The sequence below is a fragment of the Monodelphis domestica genome, chromosome 4, assembly GCF_027887165.1.
Source record: "Monodelphis domestica isolate mMonDom1 chromosome 4, mMonDom1.pri, whole genome shotgun sequence".
NCBI classification, from domain to species: domain Eukaryota; kingdom Metazoa; phylum Chordata; class Mammalia; order Didelphimorphia; family Didelphidae; genus Monodelphis; species Monodelphis domestica.
This window is the reverse complement of record NC_077230.1, coordinates 367,040,402-367,059,253: the sequence shown is the minus strand read 5'-3', so window position 1 is coordinate 367,059,253 and position 18,852 is coordinate 367,040,402. Positions and strand designations below refer to the sequence as shown.

General features: G+C 37.9%; 1 protein-coding gene across 5 annotated transcripts in view; it reads left to right on the top strand.

The window, feature by feature from the left end:
• The window catches only part of TRIT1 (tRNA isopentenyltransferase 1), a 92,070-nt gene that overhangs the window by 55,960 nt on the left and 17,258 nt on the right, over positions 1-18,852 (top strand). For 4 of the 5 annotated variants that reach the window (XR_008911487.1, XM_056795209.1, XM_056795212.1 and 1 more), the window contains 3 exons: positions 1,772-1,868; positions 7,057-7,223; positions 11,918-12,060. Coding sequence is in view for 4 of the 5 variants with exons in the window: in XM_056795209.1 (XP_056651187.1) it covers positions 1,772-1,868; positions 7,057-7,223; positions 11,918-12,060 (407 nt within the window). In the remaining variant the exon portion in view is untranslated. The remainder of the gene's footprint in view (positions 1-1,771; positions 1,869-7,056; positions 7,224-11,917; positions 12,061-18,852) is intronic. The other variant, XM_007492841.3, reaches the window with a different exon arrangement.

Sequence of the window (18,852 nt, the reverse complement as noted above, 5' to 3'; positions counted from 1 at the left end):
AGGTCAGATTTGAACAGGACCTTCTGTCTCTGGGCCTGACTCTCAATCCACTGAGCCACCTAGCTGCCCCTCTAGATATTAACTTTTTAACTAACTGTAAAGTGCTTTACAAATCTAAGATATTATTAAGCAGATTTTTAGGACAGAAAGATCTATTTAAAACTGGAGATAATTCAAAGGGATAGTGTTATATTATTTATATGTTCATAACCTAAGCGAACACAGTAGGAAGAATAATTTAGTTACTGACCAACCTATTGAGCATTCTTTTCTTTGTCCCATCCTACCCTCCTTTCCCTTTAAAAAAAACAAACAAACCAAAAAACCCTTACCTTCCACCTTAGAATCAGTACTCTATTGGTTCCAGGGTAGAAGAGCAGTAAGGGCTAGGCAATAGGGGTTAAATGACTTGCTCAGGATCCCACAGCTAGGGAGTGTCTGAGGTGAGATTTGAACCCTGCATCTCCTGATTTGGGCCTGACTCTCAATTCACTGAGCCGCCCAGCTGCCCTTTTTGTCCCTTTTTTTAATCAAAGGATTTAAAAAATAGTATTTTAAGAAATTTATTTGTTGACTTGAGTTTTAGCTTCCCCCTGAATTGAATTTTAAAAAGCAATGGGTGAACCTTAAAACAAACAACTTTTTATTTGGGTGGAGTCTTTTTTTTTTTAACTTTAGTGTGGTTTTAGATTGCTTATTTCCCTCTGTGTTCCTCCTGGAGGGAAAAAAAAGAATTTCTACCCTTGCCCTTCAGGCTTTACTATCCAGGGATTCCTGGGAAAAAGTTTATAAATAATCCTTTATCTGAGTGTTGAAAGACTTCTTTATCTAGTGCCTTTGGGTGTAAGGCACTCCATGGGGCAAATGACCTGTTCTACCAGCACAGTGAAGACAGGAATTAAAATGTCCCAGGTAGATCTAGTTCTTGCTTTGTGAATTAGAACACACCTGCCACCACATGACTTTGGATAAAGGATTTTAAAAGTAACAGAGTGCTTAGGAATCTATATTTGTACATCACAGGACTATATTAGATTCCACAATAATTCTATCCTGGAATATATTGGAAGAGTTGTAGAAATAGTAGTTCCAAGACCTCAACCCTGAACACTAACTTCATGTGTGACTTCGGACAAGTTTCCTCTCTGGCCCCTTGCTTTTTCTCCTCTTTAAAATGAAGTAGACTAAATGATTTTTAAATTCCCTTCTAGATGCAATAGCTGATGGATATTGTTCTATAAGAAATAGATCTATTTTTGTCCTATTTTCTAGAACCAACTCTCCAACCACACATGTTTAGGCAGCAAAAGCATGGCTACATAGCCAGGAACTGGAGTATATTTACAAAGTATTTGTATGAAGTGCAGACTCATTTTCTTAGATGTCTACCATTGTTCTAGATTGGTTAATTTGCCCTGTGATCTTCTAGTAGAAAAAAAGTCTCTGTAAGAATACCTTACCTTTTACCCTCCAGCTTCCCAACCAAAGAATTGTAGTTTCTCACTGATATCTTCATTCTCAGATAAGAAGAAATAGCATTCTGATGCAAGATGCCATAGTCTAATGAAAAAGCTTTAGATACCAGCTGAAGAGAACTGGGTCAAGCTCTGCTACTAACTAGTGTGACCTAAAGTTTGACTTTGTTTGGTTCTTGGTCTCAGTATCCTCTTGTGTAAAATGAAGGGGTTCAACTAGATGGTTTCCAAACATTCTTCCTACCTAAAAACTCTCTGATTGTACCATTTGGTGCTATGTTTCTTAATGTTTACATTGAAGATATATTTGCTCGAGAGAAGATCCCAATTATTGTGGGAGGTACCAATTATTATATTGAATCCTTGCTCTGGAAAGTTCTGATTAATACCAAGGTATGTTAGCTGAAAAATTTCTTCTTTCTCCCATGATAAATTTTCTTAGCAATAGAAGTGTAAAGATTAAAATTTAGGAATATGGGGAGACTGAGGCAGGTAGAAATTTAGTTTCTCTCTGCAAAGGAGTATTATATTTTTTTAGAGGTTTATTAAGGATTAAAGAATATACAAGTAAGAAACATGTGCCTAGGCCAGAGGCCTAGACAAAATAACCTCACATCATGGAAGAGACGCCTCTGCTCCAAAACGGAAGTCCAAAAGGTGGCTCAAAAACCTTTGCCACCAGCTTAAATCCTTCCTCGATCTCAGCCCACCTCAGAATTCCTGTGAGATTACAAAGCATTTTGGGGAAGTGGAGCAAAGGCTTGTGGGGATTGTAGTCCTGTATTCGAGTCTATTTTTTAAATACCCCCGTTTGATCCTCTGGGAAGAAGTCCTTCCCCAAAAGGATCATAAAAACACAATCAATTTAAAGATTACGATAATTTGAGGATAAGAAAAAAAAAAGAACAAAACCAATAATTACTGGACTCATTGACAGAAAGCCAGTTAGGGGGCAGTCCCCTTTGGCATAAAAGTTTACATACAGATAAATGTTCAATCAACCATACCCAAAGTTCAATTTTGTGCAACTTGTGTTCTGGAGGCTTCTTCATGATGGCTTCTCCAACAGTTCAGTTCTGGATTCAGAGAGGTAGCATCTTCTTTACCTAAAATTCTTCTCAAAAGGAATTTAAACTTAAATAATATTTTTTACATTCCCCCTATTAAGAGGTGATTGACAAATACAGGATCACTTAGAGAAGCATGGCTGAGGTATGAGGTATATGAATCAATTGGCAAGAGATATTAAAAGACATCAGAAAAATCAAAAGAAAAAAAGAAAAATTTAACAGGTACTTGAATCAGGTACCAATCAAAATGATCTAAGCAATGATGCATTTACCCACCCAGTCAATAGCCAGGACTACAGAAAGGTACCACACCATGAGAGGCAGAAAAGAAAGGGACCAGATCATAGAAGAAGCCAAGTAGGAGCCAAGTTTGGGGATACTCGTCTGTGAGTATCTTCAGAGTGAGTGTGGACACAAGGAAAGCCTATGTCTAGCAATGATAAACATAGTAACCTTGAGTCTTCACACTAGGTTCAAGACCTTTGTATTAGCCTAGACGTGCATCAATCCATCCTAGATTGGCCTTTCTTTGGCTCTGTGCAATGGCTCTTGTGTGAATATCTTGTCCTGGAATCAGACAGAATCATTAAGCAAAGTCCCATAATTTATTTAAATAATTAGTGGCATCGTTTTTATAGTCACAAGCTTTTTAGGGCATGCATTAGCAAATGTATTTCAAACTTGTAGCACTGAAAAGTCAAAAAGTTAAAGAAAATCTTAATGCTGGTGACACGTGCTTCAAATATAAAAAGGAGAGAAAAAATAATAAAAAAAACTGAAAAAATATATTTTTATATTATTATATTTGAAAAATATAATAATAAAAGAGCTTTAAAAAGTCCAAAAATATAGCTTATAATCATTGACACTGTGTCAGCTAAGAAAATATAAAATGCAAGGCTTTCTCACCAAAAATGAGATCCATTTCCTCTTAATATCTGGCCATGATCACTGTGAGTAGAAGGCAAATGAATTGAACAAGGTTAACAATTTTTTCATTTTTAAAAATACAGTAGTACAAATATGTAGTTACCAAAATCCCCAAAATTCTCAATAGCCCAATTAATTGTAATAGCAAACAAAACACACTTTCATATTTCACATAAGTTGCTGTATGACATTTTTAATTGATGGACATTTGTCACAATTTTTACAAACATAGCAATCTTTCAACCTTGGTATTTAAACATTTTTTTTTAAACAAAGTAAAACTCATCTTGGGTTAAGAACATAATCAAAAAATCTAGATGTCATTCTGGTGCAAGTAAAGTAGTGAGCTGAAGAGTATAAATAAAGGGGTGCTCCTTTTTTTTGGAGGCTTATAGGGATACAAATGCCCTGAGATTAACTGCCCAACTTCCATTCACATGTGGGAAGGTTGGGGTTTATAAAATGTATTTCACTTTAGCTACTAGACTGGGCCTTACCTCGTGGTAGGGGCAGGCAAAAATAACCAGATTGTTAAAAAAAAATTCCAAAAATCATATTTAAAAAACCCTTAAAATCAAATCATTTGAGGTATTTAGCACATTAAAATTTTCCAAGGTTGTTAATACAATTATAATCAGGTCTGAAGTCCATCTATCCTCGGCAAAATAGAAAAAAGCTATTTTTTCCTATATGGGCTTATTCACAATAATATTTGTTCAATAGTTATAGGGGGAAAAACAACAGAATTTTTAAAACTAAGTACATTCAAAATAAATTCAATCAACCTTCAGTTCAAGCAGAATAATATTGAATCCAGTAATATATGAACTTAAAATCACAAAGTTAAACCATAACAAAAAATGCAATAGAATACAGAGATTTTTATAAACCATTGGAGTCTGAAATGCCTTAGAATGTAGCCTTTAGTCTCTTCAAAGTTCCTTGGGTTCTTATCCATTTAAATGTCTATTGTCAGAAGGCAGAGTGGTAAGGGCTAAGCAATGAGGTCTATGGGGTCTGCTCAGGGCCCCACAGCTGGGAAGTATCTGAGGCCAGATTTTAACCCAGGACCACATGTCCTCAGGTCTGGCTCCCAGTTCGTTGAGCCACCCATTTGCCCCTTCAAAGTTAAAGTTGAATCTTTGGGCTGAATCTGCTCCCTGACAGGCAGGTAAAATCAATGAAATTACCAGAAGAGTCAAAAGGTATCCTTTTAAACAGCCCATTGCTATTAAGTTTCTGTTTGAAAAAATCTGTTTCTTCTCCTCTCCCTTTTCTCTCTCCCCTGCTCTGATCCCTCCTCCTGCCCCAGTCCACGTGGAGCCCAGGCCGCCCATGTGGAGCCAATACCTCGTTTTGTTACCAGCTGATAGAAATGAGTCCTGGGGGCTCCAAGGAACTGGGTTTGTTGGGCAGGCAGGTCACTAGGTGATTGCAATCTTGGTTGAATCAGGTGGGCCAGGTGAGGGAGAGAAAGACTTCGGGATGGGCAGGGCCGGGAGCCGGATTCAGACAAACAAGGCCGGGAGCTTGGGCACCAGGTGAGAGGCCAGGAGCAGAAGCAGGAGAAGCGGGCAGGCAGAACTTAGCAGCCAGGGGCCAGGTAGGCGGCAAACGCAACAGGTCTGGATCGGGGACTGCAGCTTTGTGAGGGTAAAAAAAAAACCTTGACCAGAGATGTGGCTCAAAAAAAAAAATTTCTAGGTACTAGCTATTAAAGATTAACTAAAGATCAGAAAAGAAATCAGAAGATTGAGAGTTTTTTTTCCCATTAGGTCACCAAACTGTAAAGATTAAAATTTAGGAATATGGGGAGACTGAGGCAGGTAGAAATTAGTTTCTCTCTGCAAAGGAGTATTATATTTTTTAGAGGTTTATTAAGTATTAAGGATTAAAGAATATACAAGTAAGAAACATGTGCCTAGGCCAGAGGCCTAGACAAAATAACCTCATATCATGGAAGAGACGCCTCTGCTCCAAAACGGAAGTCCAAAAGGAGGCCCAAAAACCTTTGCCACCAGCTTAAATCCTTCCTCGATCTCAGCCCACCTCAGAATTCCCATGAGATTACAAAGCATTTTGGGGAAGTGGAGCAAAGGCTTGTGGGGATTGTAGTCCTGTATTCGAGTCTATTTTTTACAGAAGGCAAATGCTTATAAGTTTTTTTCTGACATGGACAGCCCCTATCATTTTCCCATTTAATATTCTTGATGAAAATGTCATCTGCATGTATACAGTTTGTTTCTTCTGGCTGGGCTTAGGGCAGGACATGTGAGGGACAAACTGCCTTTCTTAGGGTTAATATCTTCATACAAGTTTACTATAATTTTTATAATGTGTTTCTTTAAATAAATATTACCTGTTATATAGAGCATAGTGCTTTGGGGGAGTGGTTGGTATCTTTTTTTTTTTTAAACCCTTACCTTCCATCTTGGAATCAATACTATGTATTGGTTCCAAGGCAGAAGAGCAGTAAGGGCTAGGCAATTGGGGTTAAGTGACTTGCCCAGGGTCACACAGCTAGGAAGGGTCTGAGGCCAGATTTGAACCTAGGACCCTCCTGTCTCTAGGCATGGCTCTCAATCTACTGAGCCCCCCAGCTGCCCCCTGGTTGGTATCTTTTGATAAGATTTCCCTCTTGGCTTTTATAGTCTCTTGGGAGATATGACAGATCCATAAATCACTCCTATATGGAATGATGTATGAAGAGTGCTTCAGAGAGGTCCAAAAAGTATTGTTTTTGGTGTCAGTGAGACAAGGTTGTCGCAGGCCTTTAAACAGGCTTTCTGAAAGAAGGAACATTTGGGTTTAGCTTTTAATAGTTGGATAATTTCAGTAGAAGAGGGTAAAAGATTTACTAGGTATTACATAGAGCTGTAAGCCAAACATGAAGTTGGGAGAGAACAGAGCTTGTGAGTAGGAAGCACATAGGCCAATTTGACTATAGGGGGAATAGTAAAAGTTGAGACTGGAAAAGTAGGATGATTTCAGATTCTTGGAGGGCATTGAATGCCAGGCTGAGGAGTTTGGAAATTAATTATATTGTACACATTTAGGGAGGCTTCAAACTTTTTTTTTTTAAGCAAAGGAATAGAGATATTACCATATCTAAAAGTCTTAATCATTATTTGGCAGCTTACCTCAGACCTCTTAAGCTCTTAAGACTACATTGTCTTAAAATTGTCTTAACCTTATCTTTCTTGTGTGGGACTTACTGAATGTAAGGCTTTTTAAAAAACCTTATCTTGTCTTAAAATCAGTACTGAGTATTAATTCCAAGAGAAGGGGTAGGCAAATGGGATTAAAGTGACTTGCCCATGTTCATATAGCTAGGAAAAGTCTTGAGACCAGACTTGAACCTCCTAACTCCAGGCCTAGCACACTATCCACTGAAGCACTTAGCTGCCCTTTATGTGAGGCTTTTTAAAATGTTCTAATATAGTAGCAACTCTGCTGTTTATAGTCAGTGATATTGAGATTAGAGCTCTTGGCATGGTGGGGGTGGTCTAGGGTCCATTATTTTTCTGACCAGAAAGCAGGGTAATTTCATTAAAAATTTTTTTCTTTTTTTGTAACCCCAGGGAGAAGCTCTTTATTCTTCAAAGGAAATATGTAAGGAAGAGAAAGTGATTGACAGAAAAATGGAATTGGAAAAAATGGATGGCCATGAATTGCATTACCGACTAAGCCAGGTGGACCCAGAAATGGCAGCCAAACTGCACCCACATGATAAACGTAAAATAGCTAGGTGAGATGACCTGACCAAGACTGGCTGATCTCAAATGCCTAAAATTTGTGGCTTATAAGCCATTCCTAACCTTTTCCAGAGACATTCTGGTGTGGAAAGTGGGGAAGAGGGGGAATAAAAGAGATTGAAACAGGTTTGGTGGATTCTGACAGCACAAGTCATTTGGGAGAAGATGAGACAAGTAGAAGATGCTGACAATGCAAATCATTTGGGGGATTGAATGGAAGGACTGCCCCTAATCTGGAAATCCCCATGGACCAGTGGAAGAGTAGCATGGCAGCTACTCAGAGAGTTGCTTCAAGATTAACTGGTTGATCCTGATAGACCTGTTGGGGAAGCCTTAGGCTGTTGTCTCAATACCACTCCCCCATAAATAGTTGCACCCTACTTTGTTGGTATGCTATATAGCACAATTCCCTGGGGCCTCTGTGATCTGGGTTCATTTTCTATTTGATCTTTGCTTGTATAACAGTATTCATGTATTTTTCTTTCTGGCATCCAATCCATTTACACTAGGACTTTATTTGTTTTGCTTGATTGTTTCTACAATATCAAGTTCCACACATGACGTCTTTCACATCAGAGGGGGTGTGTGGGAGGTAAATTTTTTTTTTTTAATATCTTTTGCCTGCTCAGCTCCTGTATCCATACTTATAGAATCACCCTGAGAGATAAGATCTGATGAGGCAGCAGAGTGTGGTGGTGAGAAAGCAGAATTTGGAATCTGGAGGGAGTCCTCTTTTTAGTACTGGTGTGAACAGGCAAGATCTCATGCCTGGTGCCAAATACCACAACTTCTTAGGCACTCTGAATTAAGAGCGCTATCCAGATAGAAATTAAAGAACAAGAATTATGTGAGGATCTAGTTCTTGGCCAGGTGAATTGTTCTGTTACAAGTGACACCAATTTGTCATGATCAAAGAAAGGGAAAGAGTTCCTGTTTTATATTTATTATTTTTATTTCTATTATATTTATTATATTATTACTTCACTTACTGATCTTGTCAGCCATTATACTATACTCTTTAGAAATGAATTTACTAGTTAAAAGATCATAAATATGTCAAAGATCCAAACTTTGACTTTTAATTGAGATACAAATTGTTTGAAAATGTCTGATAGACTTTGTTCCCATCTTGAGCAAAAAATAATAGCAGTTAGTGTTTTGGGTCTTTGCTAGGTAATTGTTGTCTTCTATACAAAGTGTTTATTTTTAGATTTTCTCTTACTAAAGTTCCACCCACCACTTTTCACTGCTGGAATTGAATTAAGTAAATGGTTATTAGCACATGTTATAGGCTTAATTGCTTTTAGGTATTGGGAAAGATACAACTTGTAGATAACCAGAGTGTCCTCCCTCGTAGAGTATATGAATGATCCTTACAATAATATGGGCTGGGTAAGATCTGTGGAAGAAAAGATTGTTTCTATTACACAGCTTCAGGGGAGGCTTTTAGGAAAAGGTAACTTTGGACTTGGGCTTTGGAGGTGACTAAGAATACAGTACTTGAAGAGAGGAAGTTGCAGGGAGGACTTTCCTGAAGTAATTGGGCATAAGAACGTTTGGAAAGATGGAAAATGCAAGACACTGGCTCAAAAAATGTGGTCACCAGAATGACCAAGTATCCTGGATTTAGGACATCATTTTCTGATTCTGTCTTCCCCAAATATATGATACTATAACAGCATATGTGTGTACTACTCTCTTATCCAGAAATATCCTTTATTCAACTTAAATATTTTTAAAAGTTTAATTGTAGTAGATAGATGAATATCCCTTTGTGCTATGGAAAGGGTAATCTAGAGAAACCTGAGTAGAGAAACTTTCCAGAATGTAATTTTAACAAAAATATATTGAGTGACTGTTATGTGTAAAACGTTGTTGCACACTAGAGATTAAAATATGAACAAGACCCATTTTTCACTTCTAAGAAATTTAAAATCTAATGGAAGGATAGAATGTCAGGTATACAAATGAATATGATAATAAGGTAAACTGTGATAGATAAAGAGGACAAAGCAAGTTAAAATAAGTAGGGAGAAATGGTTTTTCGTTGGAGAAGATCAGGGAATGTTACATGTGTTAAGAGATAGCCCTTAAGCTTTAAAGAAAGAGAAAGATTTCAGTGGGTGATGAGGGAGAGTTAGTTTGTTTTGGCATGGGGAACAGCTTGTATAAGTGTATAGAGATGGGACAGTACAAGATAATATCATGGTACAACTAGTAATCCAGCTTGCCTAAAATGTAGATGAGTAAAGGAGGCAATAAAGAGAGACATTTTAACTTCATTTAAGGAAATATTTCCTAAGAAAGTTCTCTGAATGTGGAATAAGACTGCCATAGCAGGTTTAATGGGGTCTCATTTACTTCAAGCAGAGCCTGGAACCAGTTGTCAGGAATGGGTTGGGACTGAGATCCCTGTGAGATGCTGTAATCCTCAGAAAGATAAAAGGATGGGTGGAAACAGATCCTGGAGAGCCTGCTGACCTAGCAAAGGAATTTGTGTTTGAGTGATAAGGGATGGCAGCAAGGCATGGTGGGTAGAGGGCAGTGAACTTGTAGTCAGAAAGACCACTTGGGTTTTGATTTTGCTTCTGATTCTTAGCTGAATGAGAATGACCACCTCACTTGGCTGTCTAAATCTAGGTTCTGCATCTAAAAAGAATAATAATTGTTATTCAATGTTTTTGGTTGTGTCCCACTCTTTGTGATCCCATCTGGGGTTTTCTTGGCAGAAATACTGGAGTGGTTTACTATTTCCTTCTCTGAGTCATTTTTATGGATGAGGAATTGAGGTAAATAGGTTATGTGATTTGCTTAGGGTCACCCAGTCAGGAAGTGACTGCTCAGGCTCACACTTCTAGTAAGTAAGCACCTAAGGTGAAATTTGAACCCAGGTCATCTTGACTCTTGGCATCCAGTGCCTTCACCACGTACTATATTGCCTCCATTAACAAGAGTAAAAGGTAGCCAATGACTAGACTCTGTGCAGCGCTGATATTGCCACAGTATTAAGAGCTTGAAGAAAGCTTTAGCATAGTGGATGGATCCCTTTTGCAGGATTTACAGGAGGCCTTAAATTGGTCTAAGATGATGAAAGGGTATGAGAGTACACACCAGTCAGATTGAAAATGTTGAAGGAAGCACCTCGTATTCTTAGCTCGAAGAAAGTGACACGTGTTAAGAAGAGCTTTGTAAACCTTCAAACTGTCAACAAACAGAGACCATTCCAGGCATCAGGAATAGTGTATACAAAAGTATACAATCAGTGAAGTCAGTCAGCATTCATTAAATCCTTAATTGGGCATTGTGTTAAACTCTGAGGTTAAAAATACTAAACTATCTTGTCCTTCTCTTAAGGAGTTTGCATTCTAATTCAGGAAGACAACACTAAAAATAAATTGAAAAGGGGTTGAAGAAGGAACCACATGAGAGTGTGGTAAAGCCTTAGAACACAGAGTGTTGGGGCATCTAGGTGGCATAGTGGACAGTGCCAGGTCTGGATTCAGATTTGGCCTCAAACATTTATCTGCAGTGTGTCTCTGGACAAGTCACTTAACCTAGATTGCCTAACCCTGCTTCTCTTCTGTCTTAGAGTTGATACTAAGACAGAAGGCAAGAGTTCTATATTTTATTTTAAAAAGGAATAAGAAGAAGAAGAAGAAGAAGAAGAAGAAGAAGAAGAAGATGATGATGATGATGATGATGATGATGATGATGATGAGTGGGGGGGATGATAAAGGCAGGGTTGTGAAAGCCTTTGAATACTAGACAGAGCAGGCAGTAGGAATCCTCTGGAGTTGATTGAGTAGGGGGGTGACATGAATTGGTCCTGTTCTTTAGGAAAATCAGTTTAGTGGCTCAGTGAAGGATGGATTGGAGTGAGGAAAGACTTTAGTCTGGCACACCTACCAGCAGGCTGTTACAGTAGTCTAGGCTTTAGGTGATGAGGACCTGCCCTGGAGTGATGGCAGTGTCAGAGGAGGAGGGGAGTGGATTTGAGAGTTGCTACAAAAGTGAAAACTACAAACCTTGGCAATAGCTTAGATATAAGGGGAGTGAAAGATAGTGAGGAATCCAGGATGACTCCAAGATTGGAAGCTTGAGAAACTGGGAGGATAGTGTTGCCCTCTACAGTAATAAGGAAGGTAGTTGGGTGGTGGGGGAAGGTTTTAGGGGAACTCATTTAGATAATGAGTTCCATTTTAGACATAATGAATTTCAGATGTGTACTGGACATCCATTTCAAGATGTCTGAAAGGCAGTTGGAGATATAAGATTGGAGGTCAACAGAGCATTTAAGATGGGATAGGTAGATTTGAGAATTATTCTCATAGAGATGGTAATTAAATTCATGGGAGTGATGAGATCACTGGGTGAAGTAGGAGAGAGGGAGAAGAGACAGACACAATTTGGTCTTGGAATTGTTTAACTGACTCAGAAAAGGAATACTAGATTGAAAAGGTTAGTCATATCTCTGACCCTTTTTCTGCTTTTTTAGGCTTTTTCTGATAGGCAGATTTAGAGTAGCTTTGAACTTTCCAACCAACAAGTCATTTATTTAATTATAGCTATGTGAGAATGAGTTGGCCAGTTTGGTAACAGCTTTCCTCCTGGCTGAGCCTGTTAACAGACTAAACATCTGTTTCCTATTGGCCTTTCAGGGATTCTTATTATTTTTTAAATGTTTTAGGAGTTTGCAAGTATTTGAAGAAACAGGAATCTCACATAGTGAACTGCTCAGTCGTCAACATGCAGAAGAAGGTGGGGGCCCCCTAGGAGGCCCCTTGAAGTTCTCTAACCCCTGTATCTTCTGGTTACATGCAGATCAAGCAGGTAAGAAAATAATTTTCAAGGATTTTTCTGAAAATGTGATGCTCTGAGAAATATAGACCCTCTGAGACATCACATAATTTCCTTAAATCTAGTCCCCATTGACCAGGAAAAAGATAATGCCGTCGCCAAGGTGGGGAAATGCCCTCTGCAAGTACAGCACTTTCTCTGCAACTAATAATCTTTTTTCTTTAATTTTTAAAAAACATTTTATTTTTCCTCCAATTACATGTAAAAATCACTTTTAACATTTTTGTTAATTTTGTTACAAACTCTCCCTTCTTTCCCTGAGATGACAAACTGATATAGATTTTACATGTGCAATCATGTGGAACTTATTTCCATGTTAGTCATTTTGTGGAAGAGATCTCAACAAACTCAAAAAAAGAAGTAAAAGATACTGTGTTTTAGTCTGCATTTAGACTCCCATCAATTCTTTCTCTGGAGGTGGATGGCATTTTTCATCATGAGTTTCTGGGATTGTTTTGGATCTCTCTATTGCTGAGAATACCTAATTCATAATTGTTCATCAAAAAATATTGCTGTTACTGTGTACAACATTCTTCTGGTTCTGCTCACTTTCCTTTGCATCAGTTAATGTAAGTCTGACCAGATATGATCAGTGGGTTTTAGAGTTGCTTAGAGCACTGAGCCAATTTGTTATTTGTCCCATAGCCAATATATGTTAGAGGTAGGACTCAATCCCAGGCCTTCCTGGCTTTGAAATCTCTCTAGCTGCTATACCAGTAAACTCAAATATATGAAGTTGCATATTGACTTTAGGAAAACCACAGTTTAAGATTATTTGTATTGAATTATATTATTTTTGTTAAACATTTCCTAGTTACATTTTAATCTGGTTTGAGCCCCACTGCGAGCTGAGTTTGACACCTCTGCCCTAGGTATACCTTTCTATCTCCTACTCATTTCAGTGATTTTGGTCAAAAAGAAGCTAGAGAGGGTAACTAGGTAGCACAGTGGACAGAGCTCCAGACCCAAGTTGGGAGTACTTGGTTTCAAATGTGACCTCAGACGTGTCTTAGCTGGGTGACCCTGTGGACTTTAACCACAGTTGGCTAGCTCTTGCTGCTCTTCTGTCTTAAAATTGATACTAACTCAGAAGTTAAGGTTTGTTTTTTGTTTTGTTTTTTAAGAAGCTTGAACCTAGCTCCCCTGAGGTCATTAGACACCAATGCCAGTATTCTTTTACCTGTACCATGATACCTATAATACATTTAAGTACTTTGAAATAAGGAAATTGTTAGAATATAATGAAAATCAAGGATGCAGTATAGATTGAGAAACTAGAGGATACTGGCAGGAAGAAACTCCCAAATTTATCTCACTTAAAAATATAATTACCATGTAAAATGAATTTTACAATCCCTCTTATGTATTTAAGCCCCAAATAGCAATATCAGCTTGTGATGCCAGGTTCATCATGTAGTTATGTATGTGACTGCCAGATGTGAATCAGAGGTTATCTTGGCCAATCCACTTGTGAATCATAAGTGTCCTACTACATTATTCTCTACAAGAAATAGTCTAGTCTCTTGATTAACTCCAGTGAAGAGTAGCCCATCATCTCATAAGGAAGCCTATAATACTTTTTAAAGACAGTTCTAATTATCAAGAAAGTATCTTTAGTATTTAGAGCTAGAAATTATCTGATTCAACCCTCCCATTTTCACAGATGAAGAAAGCTCTGTAGAGTTATAGTTACTTGTCTAATTAGGAATATAAATAGTAAGTGGTAGAATCACCATTCAAACCCTGATCTTCTGAATCCACACCACACGTGTCTATATGACTTGAATTGAGCTTCCTGTAATCTTTATCCATCACAACTAAGTGTTATAATAGATATAGCAAAAGGTCTGAAGTCAGGAAGACCCAAGTTCAAATCCAGCCTTGGACACTAATTTGTGACCCTGGGCAAGTCGCTTTACTGTTTGCCTCAGTTTCCTCATCTGTACAATGAGTTGGAGAAGGAAATGGCAAATCATTCCAGTATCTTTGCCAAGAAAACCCCAGATGGGGTCATAAAAAGAGTTGGGTATGCCTGAAGTGACTCAACAACAAAATCTTAACCACTTATTTCAGTTCTGCCCTCTGTAGCCAGAGAGAATAAATAAATTAAATTCTTCTTCCTCACAGTTCATCAGATTTTTAAGAGAATTATATCTAAAATAATTCAAGAAACATTTATTAAATATCAAAGATGTGTAAATGTTGTTTTAGGTGCTAGGGATACAAAAAGAAAGGAAATGCATTCTTTAATGAGTTTACACTCTGTTGAGATACAATATGTAACAGATGATTGAGAGTTTAATCACTAGAGGTTAAGGAAACATTTCCAAAAGCTACTAACCAGAAAAGAAAGTGAACTAATAGAAATAATTTGCATTAAGCCTGGAAAAGCAAACTAGAGCCACAGTATAAAATGCTTTAAATGACAAACTGAGAAGTTTTCATTTTATCTTAACAAAAATGGATGTCCACCAAAAGATTGAGAACAGAGGAGTGAAAAGATTGGACTTGGTCTGCAGAAAGGTTTTTTTAAAATGTGTCTAGGGATTGAGAAAGGGGGAGGCTGGCACTAGGAATTCAACTAGGAAGCTAATAATCCAGCTGAGAGAGAGTAAGACCTGACTTTGAGTAGTGGCCACTTGAGTAGAGAAGAAGGGAAGGAAATTTTTAATTATTAAGCATCTGGTACATGCCAGGCATGATGCTGAGCAGTGTACAGTTATCTTATCAGATCCTCCCAACAACCTTGGGAGGGAGCTGCTATTGTTATATGCCCCATTTTACAGAGGAGGAAACATTGAAATGCTTTGCCTGAGGTCACAAAACTAGGAAGTGTCTGAGGCTGGATTTGAACTCAGGTCTTGCCTTTTGGCTACATATTCAATTTTCTCTCTATTGCCCTACTTAACTGCCTCAAAGGGAAAGGAAGGATTTGAGAAATGCTAATAAGGCAGAATTGAGGAATGAGCTTTCACAACTGACTAGATATGGGCAGTAGGGAAAGGGAAGAGTCATTGACATTGGAGGAGGCTTCCCTTTTCCAGTCACTGAGGGTATGCCTTCCTGCTCTGTTCAGGATTTGGTTTGCTGCTGCTTCTTCGTCATCTTTGTTGGTTAGCTCTGTGTTTCCAACATCTTACCCTGTGGTGCTCTTCCTCTGATGACTTGTGGAGTCGTGGTTTCTGTGGAGCCTTGGCCTTTCTATCCATAGTCATGGGGTAGATTCCATGCTCTCTGTCCATCAGCTGGTCTGTGCTCTTAATTTGTGATCAACAAGACATTTTTTTTTAACCTTTACTTTCTGTTTTAGCCACCTAGCTGCCCACCAGCAAGATGATTCTTTCAGTAGATCCTTTTATAATATATCTGGTTCTTTCATCATCCTTGTCATTGTCACCCTGAGTTAGTTGTGGATTAAGTGCTTACCCTGTGCTAGGAACTGCACTTAGGGGGATACAGAGAAAGGCAAAAGCAGTTCCTACGTTCAAGGAATTCATACTCTCAAGTAGACCAACAACTCTGGGTTGTTCTCTCCAGAATGTACACCAATGCCCTAGAAGCCTCTTCATCCTAGCTCTGGAATTACCTCTTCCCTTATAGCACTTGCCTTTGATCAGCTGGCTTCTCCCAGAACCTCCATTTAAGAAGGGTAATCAGGCTAGCTTTGTCTCATTCCTCTCCAGGCTGTTCTTCTGACTCTCCCATGCTTCTTCTATGGTGACTTGCTCTGCTTTTCCTCTCTTTCCCTCTCTCCTTCCATTTCCTTTCTGTTTTCAATTTTCTTTCCCCTAAAAATGTGAGCTTCTTGAGATCAGGGACTGTCATTCTGCTTGTGTTTGTATTCCCAATGCTTAGCAGAGAGTTTTTGGAATATAGTTGCTTAGTAAAAGCTCATTGACTGGACTTGAAAATATATACAGGATGAATTGGAGATAAATCTCAGAAGGAAGGTGGGGGACCAGGAAGAGGTTCTTAAAAAAGGTGGAATTTTAGCTATGATTGGAAAGGAATCAGGAGACAGAGCATTCAGAGCAATAATCAACAGCCAGTGGAAATGCTCTGAGTCAGGAGAGGGAATTTGTGTGAGAGGATCTGCAGTAAGGCCTATATCCCATAGAGTACTGTAGGAATGAGCCAGGGAAGGATCAGTGTCCCTCTTCCATGGCAGCACCCATTAATGGACACATTACCCTATTTGTGATCTAATGCAGAATACAATGGGGGCATGTCTTGGATATTCATCATTAGTCATCATTAATACAGAGTAAGGATGCATCAGCTATTTAGGCAACTATCTAATTAAATTAATTGGTAGTGATGTTGGAGTTATTAGCTTCTACATCTTTACATAAATCGCCCTCTAGTCATATCTCCTGTACTTGTTCATTTTATTTTTTGAACCTAAGTGCAGAACCTTTCAGCTTTGCATTATCTATAAATTGATTTCACCAAATACTGTGTTTGGTGCTATGCTACTTTGCGTACCTCTTACTTTTTTCCTCCAGATGACAAATCCTCAATCTTTGAAATAACTTATGTGGGAGATAATAGCAAATATAATAAATGACAAAAGAATGAATAGGGGAAAGTAAGTATAACTTGGATTAGGTGAATAAAAATAGGTTTAGAAGTAGAACAGGGGAAGCTAGGTAACATAGTGGAAACAAACACCAGACCTGGGATTGGGAGGACCTTGGTTCAGATCTGACCTCACACATTGAGTTGTGAGGCCCTGGGCAAGTTGTTTAACCCCAATTGCCTAGCCCTTACTGACCCCTTCTGCCTTAGAATCAATGATTAAAAAAAAGAATTAGAATGGAACTTTAGTCCCGCTACCATATTCCTTTTATTATAGTCGGGCCAGACAATTTCTGAGAGTCTAAAAATATTTCATTTATTAGGAAGTAGGGAAATGTCTGAAATTCTTCAATTGGCATAATCAGAGCGCACACCATTTTTGCATTCATGCTATTCCCAGCTTTTTTTAAAAAAAATTATTTTAAAGTATTTTTCTGTGGTTGCATGATTTATGTTCTCTCCCTCCCTTCTTCCCTTCCCCCTCCCAGAGGTGACAAGCAATTCCACTGGGTTATATATGTATTATCACTCAATGCCTATTTCTACATTATTCATTTTTGTAATAGAGTAATCTTTTAAAACCAAAACTCCAGATCATATACCCATATAAACAAGTGATAAATCATGTGATTTCTTCTGGGTTTCTCCTCCCACAGTTCTTTCTCTTGATGTGGATAGCATTTTTCTCATAAGTCCCTCTGGATTATCCTGGGTCCTTGCATTGCTGCTACTAGAGAAGTCTATTACATTCGATTGTACCCCAGTGTATCCGTCTCTGTGTACAATTTTCTCCTGGTTCTGCTCCTTTCATTATGCATCAGTTCATTTAGGTCTTTCCAGTTCACATGGAGTTCCTCCAGTTCATCATTCCTTTCAGCACAATAGTATTCCATCACCATCAGATACCACCATTTGTTCAGCCATTCCCCAATCAAAGGACATTCCCTCATTTTCTAATGTTTGCCACTACAAAGAGTGCAGTTATAAATTTTTTTGTACAGACATTTTTTTTATCTGTTTGGGGTACAAACCTGGTAGTGGTGTTGCTGGATCAAAGGGCATGCTTTCTTTTAAAGCCGTTTGGTCATAATTCCAAATTGCCTTCCAGAATGGTTGGATCAATTCACAACTCCACCAGCATTGCATTAGTGTCCCAATTTTGTCACATTCCCTACAACATTTATTATTTTTCTTTACTGTCATATTGGCCAATCTGCTAGGTATGAGGTGTTACCTCAGAGTTGTTTTGATCTGCATTTCTCTAATTATGAGAAATTTAGAACGTTTTTTTCATGTGCTTATTGATAGTTTTGATTTCTTCATCTGAAAACTGCCTATTCATATCCCTTGACCATTTGTCATTTGGGGAATGTCTTGGTTTCTTGTACATTTGACTTAGTTCTTTATAAATTTGAGAAATTATGTCAGAGATTTTTGTTAGAAAATTTTCCCCCAATTTGTTGCTTTTCTTCTAATTTTGGTTGCATTGGTTTTGTTTGTACAAAACCTTTTAAATTTAATATAATCAAAATTATTCTTTTTACATCTTGTTTCTGTCTCTTGTTTGGTCTTAAATTCTTTCCTTACCCATAGATCTGACACGTATATTAGTCTATGTTCTCCCTTTTTAATTTCCCTCTTTATATTTAAGTCATTTACCCATTTTGAATTTATCTTGGTATAGGGTGTGAGATGTTTATCTAAACCTAGTTTTTGTCAAATAGTGGGTCCTTGTTCCCCAAACTGGAATCTTTGGGTTTATCTAACATTAGCCTACTGAGGTCATTTACCCCACGGCTATTCCATTGATCTATCCTTCTATCTCTTTAGCTAGTACCATATTGTTTTGATGATCACTGCTTTATAGTTTTGAGTTTAAGATCTGGTACTGCTAGGCCACCATCCTTCACTTTTTTTTCATTAGTTCCTTTGATATTCTTGATCTTTTGTTCTTCCAGATGAACTTTGTTAGAATTTTTCTATAAAAAAGGTTTTTGGTAGTTTACTAGGTGTGACAATGAATAAGTAAATTAATTTAGGTAGAATTGTAATTTTCATTATATTAGCTGGTCCTACCATGAATAATTAATGTTTTTTCCAACTGTTCAGACTCGGTTTTATTTGTGTGAAAAGTGTTTCTTATTTGTGTTCATATAATTCTTGAGTTTGTCTTACCAAATAGATTCC